The sequence below is a fragment of the Rhinatrema bivittatum genome, chromosome 2 (genome assembly GCF_901001135.1).
Source record: "Rhinatrema bivittatum chromosome 2, aRhiBiv1.1, whole genome shotgun sequence".
NCBI lineage: Eukaryota > Metazoa > Chordata > Amphibia > Gymnophiona > Rhinatrematidae > Rhinatrema > Rhinatrema bivittatum.
In genome coordinates, this window is record NC_042616.1 from 726,514,832 (window position 1) to 726,540,474 (window position 25,643).

Genomic DNA, 25,643 nt, shown 5'->3' on the forward strand with positions numbered 1-25,643 from the left:
TTTTTATTACAAATGATATGTCCATTTCAGAAGTTTACCAACCCTGTTGCTTTAAAGGAAAACATTTTTCAACACTGAAATGTTCTCTCTCCTTTTCATCTCCCTCTCTCTCCCACCTGCCTGTTTCCTCTTTGTATGCATTTCTTTCACATATCATCACTTAATTTAATTATTTATAGAGTATACACTGAGCTGTAGAAGTGAAAGGAGGCAAGAGTTAAAGCACTTTTCTTCCTAGCCATCTACATCTTCTCTTTCATTTCTTCCTTTCCCTCTCACTTTTCATAATTTCACATCTTTCTTTACTTTTTCTTCCTTTTCTTCTCCTTCTTCTCTCGCAGCTTTCCTTTCTCTTATCATTTCTACCTTCCCCATCACTCTCACGCTAATTCCTCATTTATCAACTTTTCCTTTCCATGTCTCTTTTACTCAGTTAACTTTTACCACTCCCTCATCGTCCTTTTCTGTTGTCTCTTTTGTTTTCTCCTTTTCGGACTTTTTCGAACGGCCTTGGATCTCATTTATCTATTTTGTATTGCCTGCTTTTTCGTCCCTTTTTACTTTTTTCTCTTTCCCCCTGTTTCTAGTCTTTTTTTTTTTTTACCACTTTTCTCTATCTGCCCTCTTTCTCCTTGTTCTCTACCTTGTGCTTAGGGGTAGAAAGAGTCATGCTGTTTATGCTAAAAAAAAAAACCAACCCGTCATCAACCTTTCTAATCTGAAGAAATCGTTTTCCCATTTGGCTTTATAAACCTATCAAGTGGTCATGAAAAATGAGCTGCTATACGGATCTCTCTTTTTTTTCTTTTTGTAACTAATATGACAAAGACTTTCAAAGAAATACTGCTAGTCATGTTTCTATGATCAAACCGCCTATAGCGGACTCATCGCCGCTGGCCCCCTCCCCCAAAGCCATTTGAATGATTGCAATGACAGTGTAGCAAAAAATCACTCCCCATGCAGAGACCCGGTGACGGGCGCCCAAGCAGAACCTGTTGTAGCGGTGCCCACAGGGCTCAGCCTGCTCGCTTTCGGTTCCCTGGCCTTTCCTGATTTCTCTCTCCCCTTCATTTTCTTCTCCCCCCCAGTCCCCACTTTCCCCCTCCCTCAGCAGCTCCCCGCACTGCTTTCCACCGCCCCTCCCCCCTCCCTTCCTCGCTCTCTCCCTCCGTCAGCCCCAGCCAGCGACGCGCGCATGCGCACTGCCCGCCTCGGCTGACACTTCTCCGCGCTGTCACCGTCACCGCCGCCACTTCCCCCCTCCCCTCCCCCCCACCGGCGCGAAAGCCTGCCCAGCGCCCGCCCCGGGGAGGCCGCCCCGCACCCACCGGCACTGCCAGAGCGGGAATGTCCGGCGAGCACCCGAGCGCGGGGACGGAGCGCGCCCCGGTAGCCCCCTCCAAGTGCCAGAGCCGCCCCCGGCCCTGCCCTCCCCGCTGAAGAGGCTCTCTCCGTGCGGCGGCGCAGGGGGAGGCGAGGTGCAGTGTTCGTCCCCGACCCCCTCCGAGCGCCGCCCGGCTCCCGCCATGTCCGCTCCCCTTGGGCCCCGGGGCGGCCCTGCTCCTCTGCCAGCCGCCGCCGCCGCCGCTGCCCAGCCGCCCCCGCCCGACGTGCCCGACCTGAGCCACCTCACCGAGGAGGAGCGCAAGATAATCCTGGCCGTCATGGACCGGCAGAAGAAGGAGGAGGAGAAGGAGCAGTCCGTGCTCAAGTAAGAAGCGGCCGCCGCCCGGGGGGAAGGGGTGGTGGTGAGGTGCTGACTCCCGCTGAGTGGGTGGAAAGGCCTTTCCTTTCCTTTGCAATGTCCTGAGTTCCCTCGGAGTGAAGCTCCCGGTGACCGGCGCCATATAGCCGGTATATATCCCCCCCCCCCCCATTCTCCGCTTCCCGTGACTGGGGAGGGGGGAGGAACCGGAGCCAGGAATCTAACATGGCTGCACAGCGGAGAGAGAAAGGGAAGAGGGAGACAGCGGACCTGGCGGGGAGTCTGCCCGTCTCTCCGGCTCAGTGAGGAGAGCGACGGCGGGCTCCGGTGCCCGGGCCTTACGCTTCCCTGCCGCCATCTTTCCGCTCTCCCCCCGCCCCCCCCCCCCCAAGCGCCGACCGACCGACGTGTGAGTGTCGGCCCCTCTCTCTCCTCGTTTTCCCGCCGGGACCCCGGGCGCCTCCCGGCCATAGGAAGGCCAAACGAGAGGGCTAGGCAGCTTCAGCACCAGGGAGCTGTCCGCACGGGGCTCGGGTGCCAAGGCTCAGGCACGCGTTCTCCTGTCCCTAACACTCCGCTCCTTTCAGCAACATTTCCAGGCAACGTAGATGCCGCTCATTTCAAGAGACGGTGGAAAAGGAAAAGCAAATAAATGTACAGATAAATCTTAGCATAGTCATTTGACCCCCGTAGAAGTTTCATCCCACAATACTTGGAAGGGTAAGGCTGCTTTCTGTTCAGATGGCAGCATGTGTTTGTGTTATACTCCTGTTTTATTACGGTATAGACCTTGTCTGTTTTATTAGTATAAGTAGGTTTAAAAAAATGACATTTTCTCTACCGAACTTCCTCCTAACATGATATTTCTGTTTTTAAAATACTTTTTTAAAATATTTTTTCAAATATTCCTGGAGAACAGGGGTAGACCTTTGTCACATATGTTTAGAACTCTCCTACTGAGAAATCTTTGTGAAATGCATCATGTCACTGCTAATCATAGTTAGGGTATTTTGCATTTTTTTTCATAACAGGCAACTAAACTAATTTGCTAATTTGGGGAAAAGACTAACATTGAGGAGTTCTGATAATATCAAAACATACAACACGGAATTTACAGTGTTTTCCCCTTTAAGTGGTACTCTACAAAGACCTCATGGAATTTTATATCTGCTTAGTTTACATTTTTTTTAATTAGTGTAAACATTGTACAGATTCTTACATTGGTCCTCATTAGGTAGGTTTGAAGGTCTTTTTTTCTGGGTATGTTGTTTTTATGATTCTTTGTGTGCTGCTTCTAGTCTGTCAAGTGAGTGATTGTGTTTGGAGGTTTGTGGCTATAATGACAATTGTCAGTACTTTGTTGAATTTCAGACTGAAATGTTCATCTTGAAATGGTTGCAGACCACTAGTCACGAATGGTTGATGATGGTGTGACATATTATATGTCTGATATCTAGGAAATGCTGGGGTTGATTTTCAGTCTTGTTTCTTTACAAGACTGAAACAATTTTGCAATATCCGTAAAGACTTGTAGAATTGTGCATTTTTATTAAGAATGGTTGTACTTTGTGTGGTTGAAGTACCTAGGCCTTTGGTGTTGCTTCTCAGAGTCACTCCTAAAGAGCACAAAAAATCCCATGTAAATGCTGTTTTTGTTGTTCTATTATAAAGATAAGATGTAATGGTAAAAATGCTTGGACAAGGGTTGTGCACTCTGATGAGCTAAAGCAACAGGCATTAATGGTTAACACATAAATGGTTGGCAATTCAGATTCTTCACAAATGAAAAAAAATGAAAGTATATATAGTTGAACCTTTATATTAGCAGCAGTGATTTCCTGATCTGAGATGTGTTGATCTTTAGTGCTTGATATCCTTATCCTGGACCTCTGACATCCAGGAAATTCCCTCCTTCTTAGACACTTTTTACTGCAGTACATTCAAATGTTGCCATAATGATTTTGGAAAGCGAACACGTATATTTGTTGAAGTGTCCTACATTTGCTAATATTTGGAATATATTTCATATGCTTGGTGTTTCTTGATGTTCATGATTATGTTCAGAAAGTATATAGCTTGCATTAGCATAATAGTGGTAGTTCCATTATAGTATAGTATAGTTCACCAATAGGTAGGTTAATATATTTTTCTTGTAAAAATCCTTTAGCTTCACTACAGTCCACAAATTCCACTAACATTTTATATTCATTATTTTATTGGCTAGACTATAGTGTTGTACATTTTATGAATCTAATACTAAGAAAGCATAATCTCATCATATACAAATTTAACTTTTCGCTGAAACTTTGTATGTTTTAAAATTCTGCATCCTCTCTGTGTCTGAAAACCCTGAACCACTGCCAGTTGGTTTCCAAGCAAGCTGTGTTCTTCCTACTAAGGCAAACAATAAATTGCCAACATTAAAATTAAAATGTACATCCTGGAGTGGAAAACATCCCTCTGACTAATTATCTAATCTCAGTTTTGCCCTGTATTGCGTAAATAGAATATGCAACTTCCGGTTTTCATGTATCTGTTTTATATTCTTTCATTCTTTTATGAATGAATGAGTATGCAATGACCTGTGTCTCTGCCACTTGTGATGGTGTGGACCAATAGAAATATGCAAAACAAGAAAACTGGCAGAGTGAATTTTTTTTTTATAGCTACATAGTTCTCTGCTAGCTTTTATACTGCAGCAGCAACAGCAACAGGAGGAAAGCCAGCAAGGGTCTGCTAGTCCAGTGCTTCTCACTCCAGTCTTTGAGGCCCAACCAGCCCATCAGGTTTTCAGGAAATCCAAAATAACTATGCATGAGACACAATATATTTGCACCCAGTATATGCAATTATATCTCATACATATTAATTATGGATATTCTGAAAACCAGACTAGCTGGGTGGGCCTCCAGAACCAGGTTAGAAATCACAGTATTATTCCATTTTCTCCTCTGCCTGCCTAATCATGATGGGAACCTTGAGCAAGAGCCTGTCCTTGGAAGTTGCACTGAAGTAAGATGATCCATTCTCCCCTGGTATTGGGCTGCCTGAGTTCTTTTATAGTAACAGATTGTAAACCATGATAGTGTTTGATGTATGATTGCTCTGTCTTCATATGAACAGGATCTGTTCCTCTATACAGTTAGATTTATTTATTTTAGCTTATTGTTCCAGCTTTTCATTACTTACTCATCCAGTATATGATATTCCCTATTTACTACAGGTTGGTAGGTTGCTACTCTGCTTTTAGATCATCACTTTATACGTTTGCATGACTAAAACACAGATACATTGCCCATTATTTATGAATCAAATACAAGTATTTGCATGAGTATTTGGGTGTTATGTAGTATTTCTGTTAAAATTTTCAATTCTTATTTTTAATGCAAAAGTCTCAATCTGCCATCACTAAGCTACATCTCGGGACATGGGGAATCATGAGTAGATGAGATCAGACAGACTTATTGGAAATTAGAGAAACACATTAACAAATTAACAATGATCTTTGTAATAGCTAGTAAAGAAAAAATATTATTCATATTTCCAGGAAGTTCACTATTTGCGATAATATTTAGTGTTGGCTATTCCTGAATGCTTTATTTCTTCCATGTTGTCACCACTGAATATATTTTATTGGTAGGGGGGCAGAATATGGGGACTCTTTAAAAGTTGCCTGTTAATAGTATAGACCTTTCATTTTCATAGAGAAAATACTGGCAGGATGGTCCCATTTCTTGTTGGGAGATCTAAGAATCTCTGTCTTATTATCCACTGAGGCCTGTGATGTAGAGCTGTCGTCAAGTATTGCTTTACTGAAACCTGGAAGGTATACTGTTCCCTGAAACATATTCTGCAGGCAAACCTGTAATTTATGTATAGTCTGCAGTGCCCAGCACTTCAGGAAATTTTACATTCCCACAAAGTCATGTCTATGCTCGGGACTTTTGATAGTATTATGTTTCTTGGAGTTAATTTCCCCTTCTGAATGCTAGAGCTGCCTCTGCCTCACAGGATCTAGAGATTCTTAAACATATCAATAATAATATTTATAGCTCTAATATTATCGCATGTGCCCTTCTATAATAATTTATGTCTGAAGCACGTTGTAAACAAGCTGATCAGATATTACTGCTGAAAGTTAATAACAATATTGCCAAAGTCTAGTTTCCAAAAACAGTCATATGAGTGATGACATTATTGAATATTTAAATACTAATGCAGAAAAAATAAATTATTATTAATTAAAATATTTTATACCATGTCCCTGACTTAAAAAAGGATTGGCTAAAACTATTTACAAGTTAAAATAAATAATACAAACACATAAAGCTAAGACAGTGAGAACCATCTCACTGACTTCAATAAACAACAAAACATTAACCCCTAACAAATAGAAAGGACTCAAAAAAACACATCCACTATACAACCTGTAACCCAGATCCCCAATACTTAAAAAACGTAGGTCCTATTATCATTCTCTCATAACCAATTAAGCCACACTCAAAAAAAGAGCAATGACCAAGCCACTCACCGCAAGGTACCCAATCATAAATTTGGGAAAAGTCATGTTTTCACTTTCTTTGAAAAGAAAAGGTAATTCATTTCCAATTGAAGCTCTGAAGGTAAAGAATTCCACAGTGTGGTAATGGAAACAGAAAAGGCCCTAGCTCTATATTGTTCTTGCCTCAACTCCCTCACTGAAGGAATCTTTAACAAAGCTGCCTGACTAGATCTAAAGGCTCTCATTGGTGCATGCCACCCAATTTTCTGGACCAGGTAATCTGGGCCTTTATTATGAAAGATTTTGAAATCTATAGTAATTTAAATTTTGCCCTGATCTTTATTTGAAGCCAGTGCAACTGCCACAGCAAAATATGGTGCTATCCACAGTACAAATAAAATAAATGAGAGTCTATAATTATTTTCCAAAATATAACATCAATAATAAACAAATGCCTAACCTCAATACACTCCACACATCACATTCATTCCCATTCATACATTAAAAAAATCCCATCACCACAAAAAGTAAAACCGCTGTCTTATAAATCATAGTGTCAAGAATAGGAATCAGATAAAAATAAAAAGCACAAGCAATGCAAAAATACATAAGAACAATGTAAATTATTACATAACAAAGATTAATGTACCATTTACAATGTTGCTGTTTGTTCATCACTGGTAAAAACTAACCACATTCAAATATTTTGTGCTAATCTGTGGTAATTTATGTTTGTAGAAGATTCTGGGATGGAGTAGTCATTTATTGGTGAGTGTTCACCTGGGCCATTGAAAGAATTGGTTATGAGGTGGTCGCAGGTCAGTTGATTGCTGCAATTTTTTTTTCTAGTTTCTTTTTGTTTTTTACTTCTTTTTGTTTAAAATATTGTTGAGGGGATATAAGATATTTATGTTTCATTTCCAATATGTTTCTTGTAGAATTTTTATTCCCTCTAATGAAGCTGTGATGGAGAAACGAGGGCCCCTTGTAGGGTATTCATAAATAAATAAATAAATAAATAAATATAAGAAAGAAATCTAATCAATTGTGGAAGACATTCATTCATTAGTGGGAATTGTGAGTGGAACATAGTGGCCCGTATCCAGCATGTTGAAGGAGATGCATTGGAGCATCAGTGATTGGGGACATTTGAACATCAGTGATTGGGGACATGTTGTTTTGTTCTCGTTTAGAGATTATGGTGATATTTTGACCATTGAGAAATATTAGTTTTATATTCTAGACAATATGGAGTGTATTTACACATTATAGGAGATAAATGACACTTTGTGAAGAATTAGGTAACCTTATGTCATGTCCCTAACAATAAATAAGGTACATACTCATTCATATGGACCATACAGATAGTATAGGATTGTTGATTGGTATGTCATGTTCTGAAAGTACCATCTTTTTTTGTTTACACTACAATAAGTGTGCAAGGATATGGTCTACATCAGAGCTTTCCAAACTTTTCATGTTGGTGACACACTTTTTAGACAAACATAATTTCACGACACGGTAATTCAGTCTACTAGTAAACCAGAGGTTAAAGGTTAAATGAACGAAACATATTTCAACAATTTATGTATGTTTCCTTAAATATATACATAAATAAAATGTTTCACGACACAACCTATCTCATGAAAACCTTAAATTTATATTAAAAATATATATTCCAAGATTCATGTTATTGTTATAATTTATGAGAAACAATAATAAAACAAATTGTCTGTCCCCCACACACTCATCTCTCTCCTCCCCCCAGCACATGTCTGGCCCCCACACACTCATATCTCTCCCCCTCAAGCACATGTCTGTCCCCCCAGCACGTTTGCCCCTCACTCACTCATCTCTCTCCCCCCAGCACATATCTGGCCCCCACACTCATGTACCTCGTCTTTTTGATTGTTGCCAGTTAAGTGCTTCACTCCCTTCCATGATCACCAGACACTGCTGCTTGCAGTCAGTACTCCTCATGGCCAGGCCTCATTGGCAGCAGCAGCCAATGCAAGGATGGCTGGGCTCGTTCCACCCACCAAGCCCCCCCAAAAAACGCGATTGACAGCAAAAATCACCCAATAATAAGCAACCCATAAACTGAAAAAAAAAAGTGAATCTCTAGAAAAAAAAAAAGCCCAAACTCGCATCAGAGTTGACCGGGCTTGCGCGACACACCTGCACACTGCAGGCGACACACTAACGTGTCCCGACACACAGTTTGGAAAGCTCTGGTCTACATGATAGACATGAAAGAATGTGGTTAGGTTTTACCATTGATGTACAAACAGCAACATTGAAAATGGTACATAAAAGTTTGTTATGTAATAATTTACATGTGGTATTTTTGGATTGCTTGTGCATTGTCTGAAGCTATGATGTATAAGAGAAATGTTTTTTTTTGTGGTGATGGGATGTTTTTAATGTATGAATGGGAATGAATGTGATGTGTGGAGTGTATTGAGGTTAGGCATTTGTTTATTACTGATGTTATATTTTTGAAAATACATATAGACTTTCATTTATTTTATTAGTGATTTGCGTAGTGTCTGAGAGTCATGTGTAATTTCACCCATATTAAGTTTACCTTTTAGGCTATCCACAGTACAACAGTTTACTTCACTTTGCTAGCATAATAGTTCAGTTTTGTAGAAAAATATGACTTTTGCAATTTGCTTTAACTATTAACATTTCTGTTTGGTAGTAAAAATTCATTGTCTGCCACTATTAAAGCTACTATTTCAAATTACTTTATTAGAATTATCAGCGTGATCTCTCTATATGAAGTGGTAATATCTTACATATTCTCATCACATGCATGTCACTTCAGTATAAAAAATATTTTAATAATATTTGTGCATGCCTGTAATTATGTTTGCTTTAAAAAACCCACATCAGCTACAACAGACTAGAGCAGTGATATTCACTCCCAGTCTCGCGGGCCACCAACCGGGCAGGTTTCCAGGATATTCCTAAAGAATATTCATGAGATAAATTTGCATGCACCTGCCTCCATTGTATGCACATTTATTTCATAGTAACATAGTAATGATGGCAGAAAAGGACAAGATGGTCCATCCAGTCTGCTCCGCAATCTTCTTATGGTAGTATCTGCTGAGCTGTGCAAGTTACCCCAGTATTTCTCTTAAGGATAGTAATTGCCGCTCTGTGCAGTTATCCCCAGTCTTTATGTTAATCCATAAAAATGTACTAACCTGTTGGCGGTCCTCGAAGGCTGAGAGTGAACAGTACTGTACTAGAGTACATCATAGTAACATAGTAATGATGGCAGAAAAAACAAAATAGTCCATCCAGTCTATCCAGCAAGTTTCTTATGGTAGTAACTGCTGTTCCGTGCAGGATACTCCCATGTTTCTGTTAAGGGTAGTAACTGCCTCTCCGTGCAGTTTAAGGCTAGTAGTATTAACAATCAAAATCAAACAACTTTCAAACCCTTAACAAAATTACTGCTAGCAATATTTTTACAGGGTGAGCAGCCTTCTTGATAATTCATACAATGCTTTTGGACTTGGCTGTAGAAGCAGTCCTGCACTTTTCCCTAATATCTGCTTATCAGTACTGTGGACTGTAAAGTTCAGTGCCCACTGCTGGCTGTCTTCTGAATCCAATTCATCTTCCCCCTCCCACCATCAAAGCGGAGAGTGATGCTGCAGTTGTGTCAAAATCATGTAAGCTAATTGGTTAATGGTAGTAATCCCCATGCCTTCTATTATAGGTAGTAGCTTCTGCTCCATGCTGGTTATGCTTCCATGCACCCTTTTCTAAATTTCCAACTCTAGCCTCTAGGGATCCACAGTATTTACTCCCATGCCTATTTGAATTTGTTTACTGTTTTTGTCTTCACAACTTTTTCTGGAAGGGCATTCCAGGCATCCACCTTCTTCATGAAGAAATAATTCATGTTGTTGGTTCTGAGTGGTCCCCCCTGAAGTTTCATGTTATGACTCCTAGTTCTACTGTTTACTTTCCAACAGAAAAGGTTTGAGGAACATGCATCATTAAAATCATTCAGGTATCTGAAGGTCTGTATCCTTTGCCGTAAGTTGAAATTCTGTCCAAAAATCATATTTCCATAACAATTGTACATGCAAGTGGTGAGGTAACACTATCTGTAACATGTGGGAAACTGTTAATAAAATACTTCTCCTAGCTTGTTATTGCATAGTGCTGCTAAACAATGCTTGGCTTGCATTATTCTAATCCAAACAGCCTCTTGCCTTCAGTGATTTTACTATATCTTCCTGGTAGCTTACTATTGTTAGAAATTGGGTGTCATTTTGGAGAAGGGGAGCCTATTCCAAGCGGATGGGCTCTACCTTAACTGGAATGGAATCGGGCTGCTGGTGCTAACCATTAAAAAGGAGATAGAACAGTTTTTTAAAACTAGAACTTGAGGGAAAACTGACAGTTGCTGAGCAACGCATGTTTCAGAGGAAGGTATCTTCAAAGGATACTAACGTAATAGGGGAGTTAGGGCATCCCAATAGAGAGGCTCTACTAAAAGCAAATATAGCCCATGAGCCTATAAGTAAAAAACTGATTTACTTAAAAGATTCCAAATTATTCTTGTCAACTGCTAAGAAAGTTGATTATAAAAATAAAAAATGTACCTTTCAATGTCTGTACGCTAATGCCAGAAGTCTAAAAAGTAAAATGGGAGAGTTAGAATATATAGCACTGAAAGAAGAGGTACTTTTAATTGGCATCTCAGAGACTAGGTGGAAGGAGGATAACCAATGAGACAGTGCTATGCCAGAGTACAAATTATATCGTAATGATAGGGTAGATCAACTTGATGGGAGGGTGGTGCTTATGTTAGGAATTATATAGAGTCCAACAGGATAAAGATCCTGCAGGAGGCTAAGGGGTAGATTTTCAAAAAACGCGAATAGGCGTACTTTTGCTGGCGCATCAGACGCAAGTAGAAATCGGAGCGGCCTCGGAGGGAATCCTCTAACGCCCTCCCCTCACCTTCCCCTCCCTTCCTCTACCTAACACACCCGCCCGGCCCTGTCTACACCCCCCCTTACCTTTCTCCGGGGATTTACGCCTCCCGGAGGGAGAAGTAAATCCCCGCGCGCCAGCGGGCCTGTTGCGCGCCGGGACGCGACCTGGGGGCGGGTACGGAGGGCGCGGCCACGCCCCCGTACCGCCCCGGGCTGTAGCCACGCCCCCGCACCCGCCCCCAAAACGCTGCCGACACGCCCCCTAAACGCCGCGACGACCGGGCACGCCCCCGACACGCCCCCGACACGCCCCCCTTGGAGAACCCCGGGACTTACGCGAGTCCCGGGCTCTGCGCGCGCCGGTAGGCCTATGTAAAATAGGCTCACCGGCGCGCAGGGCCCTGCTCGCCTAAATCCGCCCGGTTTTGGGCGGATTTAGGCGAGCAGGGCTCTGAAAATCCGCCCCTAAATGAATAGTAGAATCTTTAAGGGTGGAAATTCCTTGTGTAATTTGGCCTGGCCAAAATGAACAGATGGATGATGAAATGCTAATCGAAATTAGGAAAGCTAATACATTTGGCAGCACAGTAATAATGGGAGATTTTAATATTGATTTGTTAAATATTGCATCAGGGAGGTAAAGTTTCTAGATGAAATAAATGACTGCTTCATGCAGCAGCTAGTCCGGGAACCAACAAGAAGGGGAGTCATTTTAGGCCTAATTCTTAATAGAATTCCAATTTTTGTGTGAGAGGTAAAAGTGGCTGCTTAGCAGCAGTGATCATAATGTGATCAGATTTGAGTTAATGACTTCAGGAAGACGATTAAGTAAATATACTGTTCTAGCATTTGACAATCAAAAGGGACAATTTGATAACATGAAGAAAATAGAAAAAAACTAAAAGGTGCAGCTACAGAGGTAAAGATTTTACATCAGGTGTGGACATTGTTTAAAAATACCATCATGGAAGCCCAGATCAAATGTATTCCATGCATTAGAAAAGGTGGAAGGAAGGTCAATTGACTGCCAGCATGGTTTAAATGAGGTGCAAAATGAACTTATTTCAAAATTGGAGAAGGGATCCAACTGAAGAAAATAGGAAAAAGGCAATGGAAGTTAGATGTAAAACATTGATACGGGAGGCAAAAAGAGAATTTTAAAATAAGTTAGCTGTAGAGGCAAAAACTAATAATTAAACCTTTCTAAAATATGTCTGAAACAGGAAGCCTGTGAGAGAGTTGATTGGATCGTTAGACGATAGAGGAGTTAAAGGGGTATTTAAGGAAGAAAAGGTCATAGCGTAAAGACTATGTGTATACTGAAGAGGATTTTGGGGAGATTGATGATTTGGAAGAACTGAAGCAAATCACGGTGAACCTGGATGATGTAATAGGGCGGAATGACAAACTAAAGAGTAGCAAATCACCTGGACCAGATGGTATGCACTCCAAAATTCTGAAAGAACTAAAAAATGAAATTGCAGATCTATTAATAGTAATTTATAACCTATCATTAAAATCATCTATTGTGAAGACAAGCTGTGAAGGATTTCAAAGGAGCATGAGATAATCACTGTGGATCCCTAAAGGCTAGAGGATGGGAATAAATAAAAAAGCTTATCCGGCACGGAGCGGCAGTTACTACCTTGGAAAGCTTGCTGGGCAGACTAGATGGACCATTTTGGTCTTTTCTGCCATCATTACTATGTTACTATGTTACCTGAAGATTCAAGGGTGGCCAATGAGACACCAATCTTTAAAAAGGGTTCCAGGGGTGATCCAGGAAATTATAGACCAATGAAGCTGACTTCCGTTCTGGGAAAAATCATAGAAATTATTCTAAAGAATAAAATCGCAGAACATATAGAAAGGAATGGTTTAATGGAACACAGCCAGCATGAATTTACACACGGAAGTCTTGCCTCACCACTTTGCTACAATGTTTTGAAGAGGTTAATAAATGTGGATAATGGTGATCCTGTTGATATATTGTATTTGGATTTTCAGAAGATGTTTGACAAAAGCCCCATGAGAGGTTTCTAAGAAAATAAAAAGTCATGGGATAGGAGGCAATGTCCTATTGTGGACTGAAAACTGGTCAAAAGCTAGGAAGCATATAGTAGGATTAAATGGTCAGATTTCTCAGTGGAGAAAAGTATAAACAGTGGAGTACTGGGATGGTGTTTTTTAATATATTTATAAATGATCTGGAAAAGGGAATGACAAATGAGATGATCAAATTTGCAGATGACACACAATTATTCTTAGTAGTGAAACCACAAGGGGATTGTGAGAAACTGCAGGAAAACCTTGCAAGTCTGGGAGACTGGGCATCCAAATGGCAAATGAAATTTTATGTGGATAAGTGGAAAGTGATGCACATAGGGAAAGATATCCCCACACTGTAGTAACATGATGTTAGGTTTTATATCAGGAATTAAAACCCAGGAAAAGGATCTGAGGGTCATTGTGGACAATACTTTGAAATCCTCGGCTCAGTCTGCTGTGGCGGACAAAAAAAGCAAACAGAATGTTAGAAATAATTAGGAAAGGAATGGAGAATAAAGCGGAGAACCTCTGTATCGCTCCATGGTGATACCACACCTAGAGTACTGTGTGCAAGTCTGTTTACCACATCTGAAAAAAGATATTCTGAAATGGAGAAGGTACAGAGAAGGGCGACCAAAATGATAAAGGGGATGGAACAGCTCCCCTATGAGGAAAGACTAAAGAAGTTAGAACTCATCAACTTGGAGAAGAAATAGCTGAGGCGGGGATACGATAGAGATCTATAAAATCATGAGTGGTATAAAACAGGTAAATGTGAATTGGTTATTTACCCTTTCAAAAAAATACAAAAACTAGAGGACACTCCATGAAGTTAGTATCACTTTTAAAATAAATCAGAGAAAATATTTTTTCTCTCAAAACACAGTAATTGGAAAACTGGTAATTGGTTTGGCGCACGTGCCTTTTAATATCCTCCCACTTACATGCACTTGCATGCACAGGCACAAGTCTGTTTAAAATTGCATGCACATGTTTGCATGGTCAGGCTATTTCATAACATGCGCATATATAAATGCTTAGGTTATAAGACAGCCACATCCCTGGGTGCGGGCCGATGATCGTGCGCACATGCCACCTGTGTCCCTGTTTAAAAGTTACTGTCCCTGTGCTTTGTCCTGGTTGCCTGGCATGTTGAGTTTTGCAGCTTGTGCAGTTGTGTGAATAGGCTTATCCATATTCTATAGTTTTAACGTTTCTGCAGGTCAGATCCGTCATCTCACAGGCACACAAGCCTGTTTGCCAGGATAGTGGCCACATTCCTTTCTCTTAGGTTTCTTCTGTGCCCCCACCTTAACTTCGTAGTTAGCTGTTATAATATCACCAGCCGAGGCTCAGAGAGCAAGATGGCCGCCGACTGAGGCTGACGTGCAGGAGGTGCTCTCCGTTCCGAATTTCTAATTATCTTATTTCCTTTGCTTTTGCTGCGGAATATGACTCATACCAAGTGGAAGGCTAAGGTAAGGGAGACTTCAACATCATCTCCCTTACTGGAGACATCACATCCACGGATCTCCACTTTCTTCTCGTCGACATCTGGGATGACGCCGGAGGAGAGGGCCGCTGTAGAAGCCGACTCAGAGCGGGAGTCGGCCCTGCTGGATGAAGTAATATTGTTAAGCCTCAGCACTCCAAGCACTCCCTCTCTGCCTCAACATTTGAATTTAGCAAAATCCAGAGAAGAGGAAGGTACGTCTGAAACCACTATCGGTAAATTATTGGAAAAGAATGTGAGTTTTGTTCAGACGAGGCCTACTCTCCCCATGACACCTGGGGACTCTGGTAAATTTATCAGAGCATTTTCGGAGGGGCTGAGAAGTGGAATCCAGGCTGTGGGGGGAAAAACAGAGCCCAGGCCTGTGGTGAGTTTAATTTCAGTGCCGAAACCAGCAGAGATTACTTTAGATTCTCTTTGGACTGCAATTAAATCACTGGAAACAGCTATTGCAAATTTAACTCAAATAACTTTGGAATCTTATCAGCGTTTCTCAAATATAGAAAGTTCTTTATCTATAAATAACACTAAGTTGGAAACACTGGAAACTCGGACGGCAAATCTAGAAGCATGGCAACAAAAATTTGCAAGAACGGATATAATAAAAGAGAAAAAATTGGAAACTATTGAAAACTCTTTAAAATACCTAAACCTTAGAGTTCTCAATTTTCCACAGATGAAAATGATATCCCCACAGGTTATGCTTAAGGAATATTTAACTCAGATTTTGAAAATGCCTCAGCAAGCATTACCTGTAATTTCCAAAGCCTATCACTTTCCTTCAAAAATCTAATTTGGACACTGTTGCTGGAAACAACCAAGTGGAGGTATCTTTAAATCTGACTGAAATAATAGAGACCACGCTAGAAACCGTGACATCCTCAAGATCGACACTACATGTGTCTTTTTCATTCCCATCAGACCAGGGTGCAGTCCTACGTTTATTCCTGCGACATCGAGTGGCAACTTTTCACGGAGAAAAAATCTGGATGTACGCGGACTTGGCTAGAACAACTCAAGAAAGGAGAAAGAAATTCCTTGCAATGAAACCAGAAGTGGAAACTATAGGGGCTAAATCTTTACTTAAATTTCCTTGTAAATGTGAAATTTTGTACCTAAATCATAAGTATGTCTTCTTTAAAGTTTCCCAACTCCGGGTGTTCCTGGATTCACAGCAATGGGCTAGGAGATTAGAATGTTAACCAGATGTAGCCTCTTTATTACAATGATATATAGGTTCCTAGTGTTTCTTTCAACCACTTATTTGCATTTACTCTCCCCATATTTCTTGATTATATGGATAAAAGCTTTATGTCATTATTATAATAATTCATTGTGACATTTACAATGTATCTGTATTCTATAAAGATTTGTAGTATCTTTGAACATTCTATAAATAAAAAATTAAAAAATATATATGTCACCAGCCAAGAATGGAGCTATCAGAGCCATAAGCTGGAATTCTTTTTGTTAGTGATCAGTTTATGACTTAATTCAGTAGATGAAGGGCAGATCTTTTTTTTATTTTAATTTAAAAGTATACATAAACTTCCTCTAGTGTAGTGTATCCCTTGCCTTATGCAGCCTGATTTCTGGCATGGCATGACTTATGTAACCTACACTATAGTGAAATCTACACCCTGGAAGATCACTTGCTTATTTGTATGCTGGGTATCTTTTTCATTTTTTCATTTTGTCAGCAATATGCATGAGAAAATATATCACAAATAAAAAGAACCTGGACATACATGTCAGGTTTTCCTTGTTTTGGGGGTCATTTTGTTTAGGGTGTGTGCTCTCTCTGGTAAATCAGCTGAAACTTGAAGTGCTAAGTTTCTGGTTGATCTTGGGTTAGCCTGCAGGAAAGAAATGAAAATGAGTTCATCAGTTCCTCTGTCTCCCAATATTCAGTCTCGGCAGAGAGGTTTGTTGTTTTACCTTTGTGAAAACAGAGGCTAGAAAACCTCTATTCATGCTGTGAGGTAGAACATGGTCAGGGTAAATGCAGAAGTTTTACTTATCCAATATAAGGAAACTTGAGGGATAATAAAAAGCTAAGTGGAGGGTAGGAAATACAGAGGGGTTTTGTAATTGTGTCCCTTTCATAATGCATAGGGCCTGGATAGTGCGAAAGCCAGACCTGATTGGAATCCCTGCATTTAGGGGTAGATTTTAAGACCTGCGTGCGCACGTCCATGTGCACGCGCTACCCGGCGCTCCCACATGGACGCGCATGTTATAAAATCGGGGGCTGGCACGCGCAAGGTGGTGCACAATTGTGCCGAGCCCGCGCTGAGCCGCGCAGCCTTCCCCCATTCCCTCCCCCCACCTCACCTTCCCTTCCCCTACCTCCCTTTACCCTTCCCCCCTACCTTTTTGCAGAATTTTCTTTTATTTGAAAACTTACTTCAGCCCTGAGGCTGAAGTAAGTTGCGCGCGCCAGCTGACTGCCGGCGAGTGATCCCCGGCACAGCGGCAAATGGCTTCTGGTCCCGCCTCGCCCCTTTTTGCAATCCCTGGGACTTACACGTGTCCCAGGGCTTTACGCGTGTCGCTGGGCCTTTTGAAAATAGGCCCGGTGTGCCTGACCTTTTGAAAATCTGCCCCATAATGGGGGTAAAACCAGGAATGGCTCAGCCTGCACCTAATGACCTGGAGCCATTTGGTAACTCTATTAGATGCCGCTTGTCTTTCTGTGTGATTAAGGGTTTGGATTAAAGCTTATTCAGATCTTACTTGCGTCTTCACCATGCAAATGATTCACTGATTTGGACCTGCAGTTATTGGAGTTTTGATAGCCAAAGTGGAGGGCCTCCACAATTTTACCTCTAGACGTAATTGACTTGATGATAGAAAACAAATCTGAGATATATGACACTATACTAGCAGCTTTCATCCCAGCTTGTGACTTTTTCTTTTGCAGACCAGCAGTGAAGGCATCAGATCTCAGTGAGCATGCTCAAGGGTCAGCAGGCAAATCAGCAGGGGCAGGCTAACTAACTGATAGAAAAGCTATGTTTGAACCTGCAGACATAGCCCCAGCTTCTGAAGGGAAGACGCTGTATAAAAATGAGACATTGCTCCTGCTCTTTTATTCTCAGCTCATGTTGACTTACTTTCAGGCCGATACAGAAAACCCAACGGGAGAGCCGGCGAGTGCCCGCTCTCCCGACTCGCGCCCAGGCCACTCTCCTGGGCGCACGATTCAGAAAAAAAAAATTCAAATGAGGGCCTGTGGTAAAAGGAGTCGCTAGGGACACTAGCGCGTCCCTAGCGACTCCTTTTTGATAGAAGCGGCAGCTGTCAGTGGGTTTGACAGTCGACGCTCAATTTTACCGGCGTCGGTTCTCGAACCTGCTGACAGCCACGGGTTCGGAAAACGGACGCCGGCAAAATTGAGTGTCCGTCTTCCAACCCGCAGACTTTTGGGGCCTCCGACTTAATATCGCTATGATATTAAGTCTGAGGGTGTACAGAAAAGCAGTTTTTTCTGTTTTTATTTTCACTTTCCCGGTGCTGGCTGAAATTAACTCCTGCCTATGGCAGGCATTCATTTCTGAAAGTAAAATGTGCGGCTTGGCTGCACATTTTACTTTCTGTATCGCGCGGGAATAACTAATAGGCCCATCAGCATGCATTTACATGTTGCGAGCGCTATTAGTTTCGGGGGGGGGGGGGGGGGGGTTGGATGCATGTTTTCCACGCGCTATTACCCCTTACTGTATAAGGGGTAAAAATAGCGCGTGGAAAACGCACATCCAACCGGGGGCTAACAGTGCGCTCCGCTGTACTGTATACTTTACTGTATCGGCCTGTTTATTAGTTAACATTCTTTAACTGAGTACTCACTAACTGAACAGAGAAACCGAATCAAAGGTCAGGATGTATGATTTTCTGGAGCTCATGACATCAGACAATTGACAGACAATGAGTCTCCTATTATCTGATGACATCAGCTCTAGAAAGAACACATTCTGAGTCTCAGATTCCAGTCTTGTTGAGCAATCCATACTGTAAAAAGTGAATTTTAATAGAAAAGTGAGCTGATTTGAGCTCAAGGTCATGGAAGAATGTTAAAGCTGCTATTTTATTTATTTTAAGAAAACTGATAATAGAAGATCATTGGCCTATTGGTAGTCTTCAGTGGGGCATTTAAACTGATCCTAGGTCTGATTTGGGTATAGTACCTAAAAAAAATGTGAATTCATTTCCAAACAGAGAAAATGGCACCATTTTTTGTACAGTAAAAGGCCAACACCATTATAAGGAATGGCATCGGTGGGGCAGAAGTGATTGGGGATTTTTTCTGTCCACAGAGGGGTTCTCAGTTTCAGTTTTATGTTAAGGGATCTGTGGGGGAGGCGGAAAGAGTCTGCGGGGGCCTGCAGCAGGTGGGTGAAAGCCCAAAGGAGCTTTTAAAAATGGCATCTGGATTTTAAATAGCAGCTACCAGCGACGTGGAACAAAAGGAAAATGAACAACATTCATTCATTTTTCTTTCATTTTGTTTTGAAAATGAAACAAAATAAAACAAGAAATGTTGCTGATATTTCCTGTTTCATTTCAAATGATAGCACATCCTTATTCTTGTCTTTAGATCTGAAATCTGGATATTTTCAGTTAGGGATGAAACTGGAAAATATGAAGAACATGGTAGTTACCACCCTGTTTGGACTTCTTGAATGGACTAGAAAGTCATTTGGATTTTGTAAAGTTCCAACCAATTTTCAAAGGCTCATGGAGACTATGGGGGGTCATTTTCAATAGCTTTCGCATGCGAAAAGTCCCTTTTCGCGTGCGATAGGGTGATCGGGGCGGAGTCGGCCCCGGAAGAGGAGGAGTCGGGGCGGCACCGGGGCCGATGCTGCGGAGACATCACTGGCGGCAAAAAGGTAAAGACCCTTATTGCCGCCAGTTTTGCGCTGAATACCGGCAGCCAGCGCACCGCAGGCCCGCCCCCCGCCTTGCCCCCCCGCCCCCTGTTAGCATCGGATTCTCTAAGGTCTGCGACCTTAGAAAATCCAGGCCTATGTTAGGAGAACACATATTCAAGATCCTCTTTCTTTATCTGATTTAATTTCTCATATTTTCTATAAGTTTGGTCAACATAATTAACCATTTGGATAAGGTATTCCAAAACGTTGAACAAATGTGGCCTTAATGTCCTACCAATCTTTTAGAATGTTTTGAAAGTGTAAATAAACAGGTAAATAAAGGTGAGCTGGTTCATATAGTGTATTTGGATTTTCAGAAGGCATTTGACAAAGTCCCTCATTAGAAACTCCTTTGGAAATTACAAAGTCATGGGGTAGGAGGCAGAGTACAATTGTGGATTGCTAACTGGTTAAAAGGCTGGAATTAGAAGGTAGGAGTAAATGGTCAGTTTTCAAAACAGAGAAAGGTCATTAGTGGAGTACCACAGGGATCAGTACTGGGACTTGTGCTGTTTAACATATTTACAAATGATCTGGAAAAGGGAATGATGAATGAGGTAATCAAATTTAGAGATGTTACAAAATTATTCAAAGTTGTTTGTGGATTGTGAGGAAATGCAGAAAGATGTTGTGCGATTATAAAACTGAATGGCAGATGAAATTTAATGTGGAAAAGTGCAAAGTGAAATTTAATGTGGAAAAGTGCAAAGCACATAGGGAAAAATAATCCCAACTACAGGTTGCTGGATTCTGTATTAGGAGTCATCCGCTAGGAAAAAGACCTTGGAGTCATGGAGACAATATGTCTGCTCAGTGCATGACGTCAGTCTAAAAAAGCTAATTTGTAAAGAAATGGAGAATAAAACAGAAAATATATTGCCTCTATAACAAGCCATGGTGCAATCACACCTTGAGTATTATGTGCAGCTCTGGTTGCCTCATCTCAAGAAAGACAGAAAAGGATAAAAGGGATGTAACATCTCCCTTATCATAATAAGAGGCTAGGTAGGCTAGGGCTCTTCAGCTTGGAAAAGAGATGGCTGAAAGAGGACATGCTAAAAGTTTATAAAATCATGAGTGGGGTGGAACAGGTAAATAAAGGATGTTTGTTTCCTCTTTCAAATAATAGTAAAACAAGGGGACACTCCATGAAACTAACAACCAGCAGATTTAAAACAGATTGTAGAAGGAACTTTTTCACTCAGCACACTCTCAAGCTGTGGAATCTGTTGCCCGAGGACGTGATTAAGATGACTAGCCCAGCGAGGATTAAAAGAGGTTTGGACAAATATTTGGAGGAAAAGTCCATAACACTTTATTAGCCAGGTAGACTAAAGATAGCTATTGCTATCCCTGGGAGTGAGTAAGAGGAATTAAACTACTTTACGAGATCTGTCAGGTACTTGTGACCTGGATTGGCGATTGTCAGAGACAAAATGTTAGGCTTGATAGACCGTGGTCTGACCCAGTGTGGCAATTTTTATATTTTCTTTTCTAATGAAGTGCAAGTTATTTTGTGAAGAACTGTGATTCTTAGGTTATATTGTCTCTGAAAGAGGAGTAGCTGTGGATGCAGAGAAAATATTGGTATTAGATAAGTGGAAAATCCCATCAATTCTGACAGAACCAGGCTGTTGCCTGGGTTTTGCCAGGTTTTACAGTAGCTTTATCCCGAGCTGTGTCCAGATTGCTTCTCAACTAAACAGTTTAGCATGTAAACCTAGGAAAAATGCAAAACCTGTTTATTTTGTGTGGACAATGGAGTGCCAAATACCTTTGAACTTTTAAAGTCAAATTAAGTACTGCACTTGTTCTTTCTTTTCCAATTTTTCAAATACTGTTTATACTCAACAATAAACACTAGCTATAGAGCATTGGGAGCCATCTTCAGTCACATACAAAATGGTGAGGAATGAGTCACAGCAAATGTGATCAGGAGACTGTGTGAATCAGAAAAAAATGTTAAGAAGTACAGTGCCTTCAAATTGGAATTATTGGCTCTCATGTGAGTAGTGACTGAAAAATGTAGAGAATATTTAGTATAACAGAAATTTAAAGTTAGAACTGATCTTAATCTCCTAAAATATCCGGGAACACTGATAATACAATCAGTTGAACAAAGATGGTTGGTAGAATTGTCTGAACTCATATCATCTCAGAAGTGAGACGATATTTCTTTCTGAAAGAAAAACATGAAAAATGTATTGTCACAAAAAGCACAAGTTAATGTAATTAGTTATAATTCTAGATCTAAATTATTCCATATCGAAGAATTGTTGTGTCAGGATTAAACAAATGATAAAGTAGTAGGAAAAGTAATCACCCTACAGAATGCTAGCACTTCAAATATTGTAGAGTGATCTGGTGAATACAAGAAACTATGAAAACAACATTAATGTTTGACATTTAAAAACAAAGTGTTGTTAAGAAAAAGTTGCAGATACCAGAGGTAATCAAGAAGTGCATCAGTTTGTTGTACCAGAAGCATTGCAAAGAGAAAGTTTTGTATTAAATTATACAAAGGTTGGACCCTTTGGTGTGGAAAATTTGCTAAAAAACCTTACAGGCATTACTATTGGACAAGTTTGGTAATGGATATAACAAATCATATCTAGGCATCATAGTGGATAATACATTGAAATCGTCAGCTCAGTGTGCTGCGACAGTCAAAAAAGCAAACAGAATATTAGGAATTATTAGGAAGGGAATGGTGAATAAAACAGAAAATGTCATAATGCCTCTATATCGCTCCATGGTGAGACCGCATCTTGAATACTGTGTACAATTCTGGTCATCGCATCCCAAAAAAGATATAGCTGCAATGGAGAAGGTACAGAGAAGGGCTACCAAAATGATAAAGGTCATGGAACAGCTCCCCTATGAGGAAAAACTAAAGAGGTTAGGACTGTTCAGCTTGGAGAAGAGAGGACTGAGGGGGCATATGATAGAGGTGTTTAAAATCATGAGAGATCTAGAATGGGTAGATGTGAATCGGTTATTTACTCTTTCGGATAATAGAAGGACTAGGGGGCACTGCATGAAGTTAGCATGTGGCACATTTAAAACTAATTGGAGAAAGTTCTTTTTCACTCAGCGCACAATTAAACTCTGGAATTTGTTGCCAGAGGATGCGGTTAGTGCAGTTAGTATAGCTGGGTTTAAAAAAGGTCTGGATAAGTTATTGGAGAAATCCATTACCTGCTATTAATCAAGTTGACTTAGAAAATAGCCACTGCTATTACTAGCATCAGTAGCATGGGATAGACTTAGTTTTTGGGTATTTGCCAGGTACTTGTAGCCTGGATTGGCCACTGTTGGAGACAGGATGCTGGGCTTGATGGACCCTTGGTCTGACCCAGTATTGCATGTTCTTATGTTCTTTGTGGAAGATGTTTTTCTAAAAGAAAAAGCTTTTTCGCATTGCTTTGAGGTGAATTACCCTTTAGCTATTGTGTCATTGAACTATACCATCCTAGAAATGGATGGGCATGGCTATTAAAATATTCTAATCATCACAGACATGTTTGCTAGATATACACCAGCCATACCTACACAAAATCAAACAAACAACAGTTAAAATGTTAGTTCAAAATTGGATTTTGCACTTTGGATATGCTTCAATAATATACATGGGTCAAAATAGAAATTTTGATTCATTAATAGTCAGAGTTATGTCAGTTTTATGGCATTCATAAAACTAGAAAAACCTTCTTTCATCCAGAAGGAAATGGCTGGTGTGAACGATCAGACTGAACGATGCAAGAAATGTTAAAAACTGAAGGCAGATAAAAACAGAAAATAGTCTGAATATTTACAGAGTTGGTTCAGGTTTACAACAATTCAATGGGTTGTACACCTTTATGTCTGTTATTCAGAAGAGATGCTTGCCTTTGATGAATAACACCATCAAAAGACGAGAAACAAGGGATTGTAACATTGGATGAATGAGTATTATAACATAAGAGACAACTGCAGGAAGCTTGTCAAGTTGCAGTATGAGATTTGGCCAAATGAGGAATAATTAGTAAAAGACTATACAAGAGAAAAACAGGTGTCACATTGATCAGAGTTGGTGACTGGGTATTGCTAAGAACAAACAAGGGCAGCATAAAATAAAAGACATATGGGGAAAATCTCATAAGTGGTGCAACTTTTTGAACCACTGAATACAAAATTTAGAATTTGGTCAAAAGATGGAGAGTAAAGTAATGCATAGAAATACAATAAGATTGATTCCTTTGTCATCAATATAAATTAGTTCTGACAAAAGTAATGAGATCACAGATAACATTCTGATTCTTAATGAAGAAAAGCCATCTGCTGAAGGATCTGATATGGTCTGGTTGCTATTACATGAAAGGCCCCACTCAGTTGAATAAGACAGTGATAGAAGAAGGAAATGCCAATTTAAAACAGAGAAGAAAGCACACCCAGTAAATTGAAAAGTGATTCAGAAAACAAGTTAAATAGGGCATCAGGGAAAATAAAATTTCATTCTTTCCTTGTAGAACATTATTTTCTAGGATAGAATTTATACATGAAAACCCCTAATGAAGTTGGCTACATTGTATCGTCCTTTGGGATGAGAGCTAAGATGGCAGATGATGAAATTTTGATTTTTGTAATGTTTTCTTGAGTTAACAAATATTCAAGAGAATTACTTTCCTTGCTATATACATTTCCAAATCATAGAAATGCTCAGTTTGGTCAGAAGAATTTGTTAGAAATTTTTTAATAGCTTTGATGTTTAAGTAGTAAATGTATTGTAAGATATACGTCAACAGGCCATTTCCTTCATATATTTCAAAAGAATCAAAATTTCGGAAACAAGTCCCATTACATAGTGTTTATATATTCACAATTTATAGACCTTCATAACATCCTGCAGTCTCTTTGAGCATCTCTGCTCTTTGTTAAGCCGCTTGTGGGATCATCTTTAATCATAGGTCTTGAGTTCACCCGTATTCAAATTATTTTGGGGGTTTTTTTTTTTCAGGCAGTTTTTCATTTAAATAAAATATACCATACGGTATTAGAGCATTTTGTCATTCGATTTTTTAGAATAATAATTCAAGATACTTCCCTTCCAGGGATAGCAGAGTCCAGTTCATAGAGGGTACAGCCCTTCCGAGTAGCAGAGTACAGTTTGACGTGACCACGTTTCGCATCCAAAGCTGCCTCAGGAACTTCTCTGACTGTGTGTCATTTCTTCATTACTGGATGGGATGTCTGCAGTTACACTTTAATTCCTTAGAGCCGCGATCGTGTATATTGGGTCGTCGTGGCTCTAAGGAATTAAAGTGTAACCGCAGACATCCCATCCAGTAATGAAGAAATGACACACAGTCAGAGAAGTTCCTGAGGCAGCTTTGGATGTGAAACGTGGTCACGTCGAACTGTACTCTGCTACTCGGAAGGGCTGTACCCTCTATGAACTGGACTCTGCTATCCCTGGAAGGGAAGTATCTTAATTATTATTCTAAAAAATCGAATGACAAAAATGCTCTAATACCGTATGGTATATTTTATTTAAATGAAAAACTGCCTGAAAAAACAAAAAAACAAAATAATTTGAATACGGGTGAACTCAAGACCTATGATTAAAGATGATCCCACAAGCGGCTTAACAAAGAGCAGAGATGCTCAAAGAGACCGCGGGATGTTATGAAGGTCTATAAATTGTGTATATATAAACACTATGTAATGGGACTTGTTTCCGAAATTTTGATTCTTTTGAAATATATGAAGGAAATGGCTTGTTGACGTATATCTTACAATACTTTGCAACATTCATCGATATTGAAAAAGTAAGAGTAATTTATAATAGAAGTACTAAATGTGTCATGAAGAAAAGTTGTTGATATCAATACTAAGGGAATGATGTTAATGAAAATTGACTAAAGTAGGGCCAAGAAGCAAAATTTGGCTTATAGGCATAAGATGATTTTAGAATGTATGGAAATAATTTGAGGGC

The 25,643-nt window shown here is 40.3% G+C and overlaps 1 protein-coding gene across 1 annotated transcript in view; it reads left to right on the plus strand.

Annotated features, from left to right (window-relative positions):
• The first annotated feature begins 1,368 nt into the window (after positions 1-1,368).
• The window catches only part of LOC115083394 (regulating synaptic membrane exocytosis protein 2-like), a 329,531-nt gene continuing 305,256 nt past the window's right edge, over positions 1,369-25,643 (plus strand). Inside the window, exon 1 of the mRNA XM_029587200.1 lies at positions 1,369-1,711. Within this exon, the coding sequence (XP_029443060.1) occupies positions 1,527-1,711 (185 nt within the window). The 5' untranslated portion in view covers positions 1,369-1,526. The remainder of the gene's footprint in view (positions 1,712-25,643) is intronic.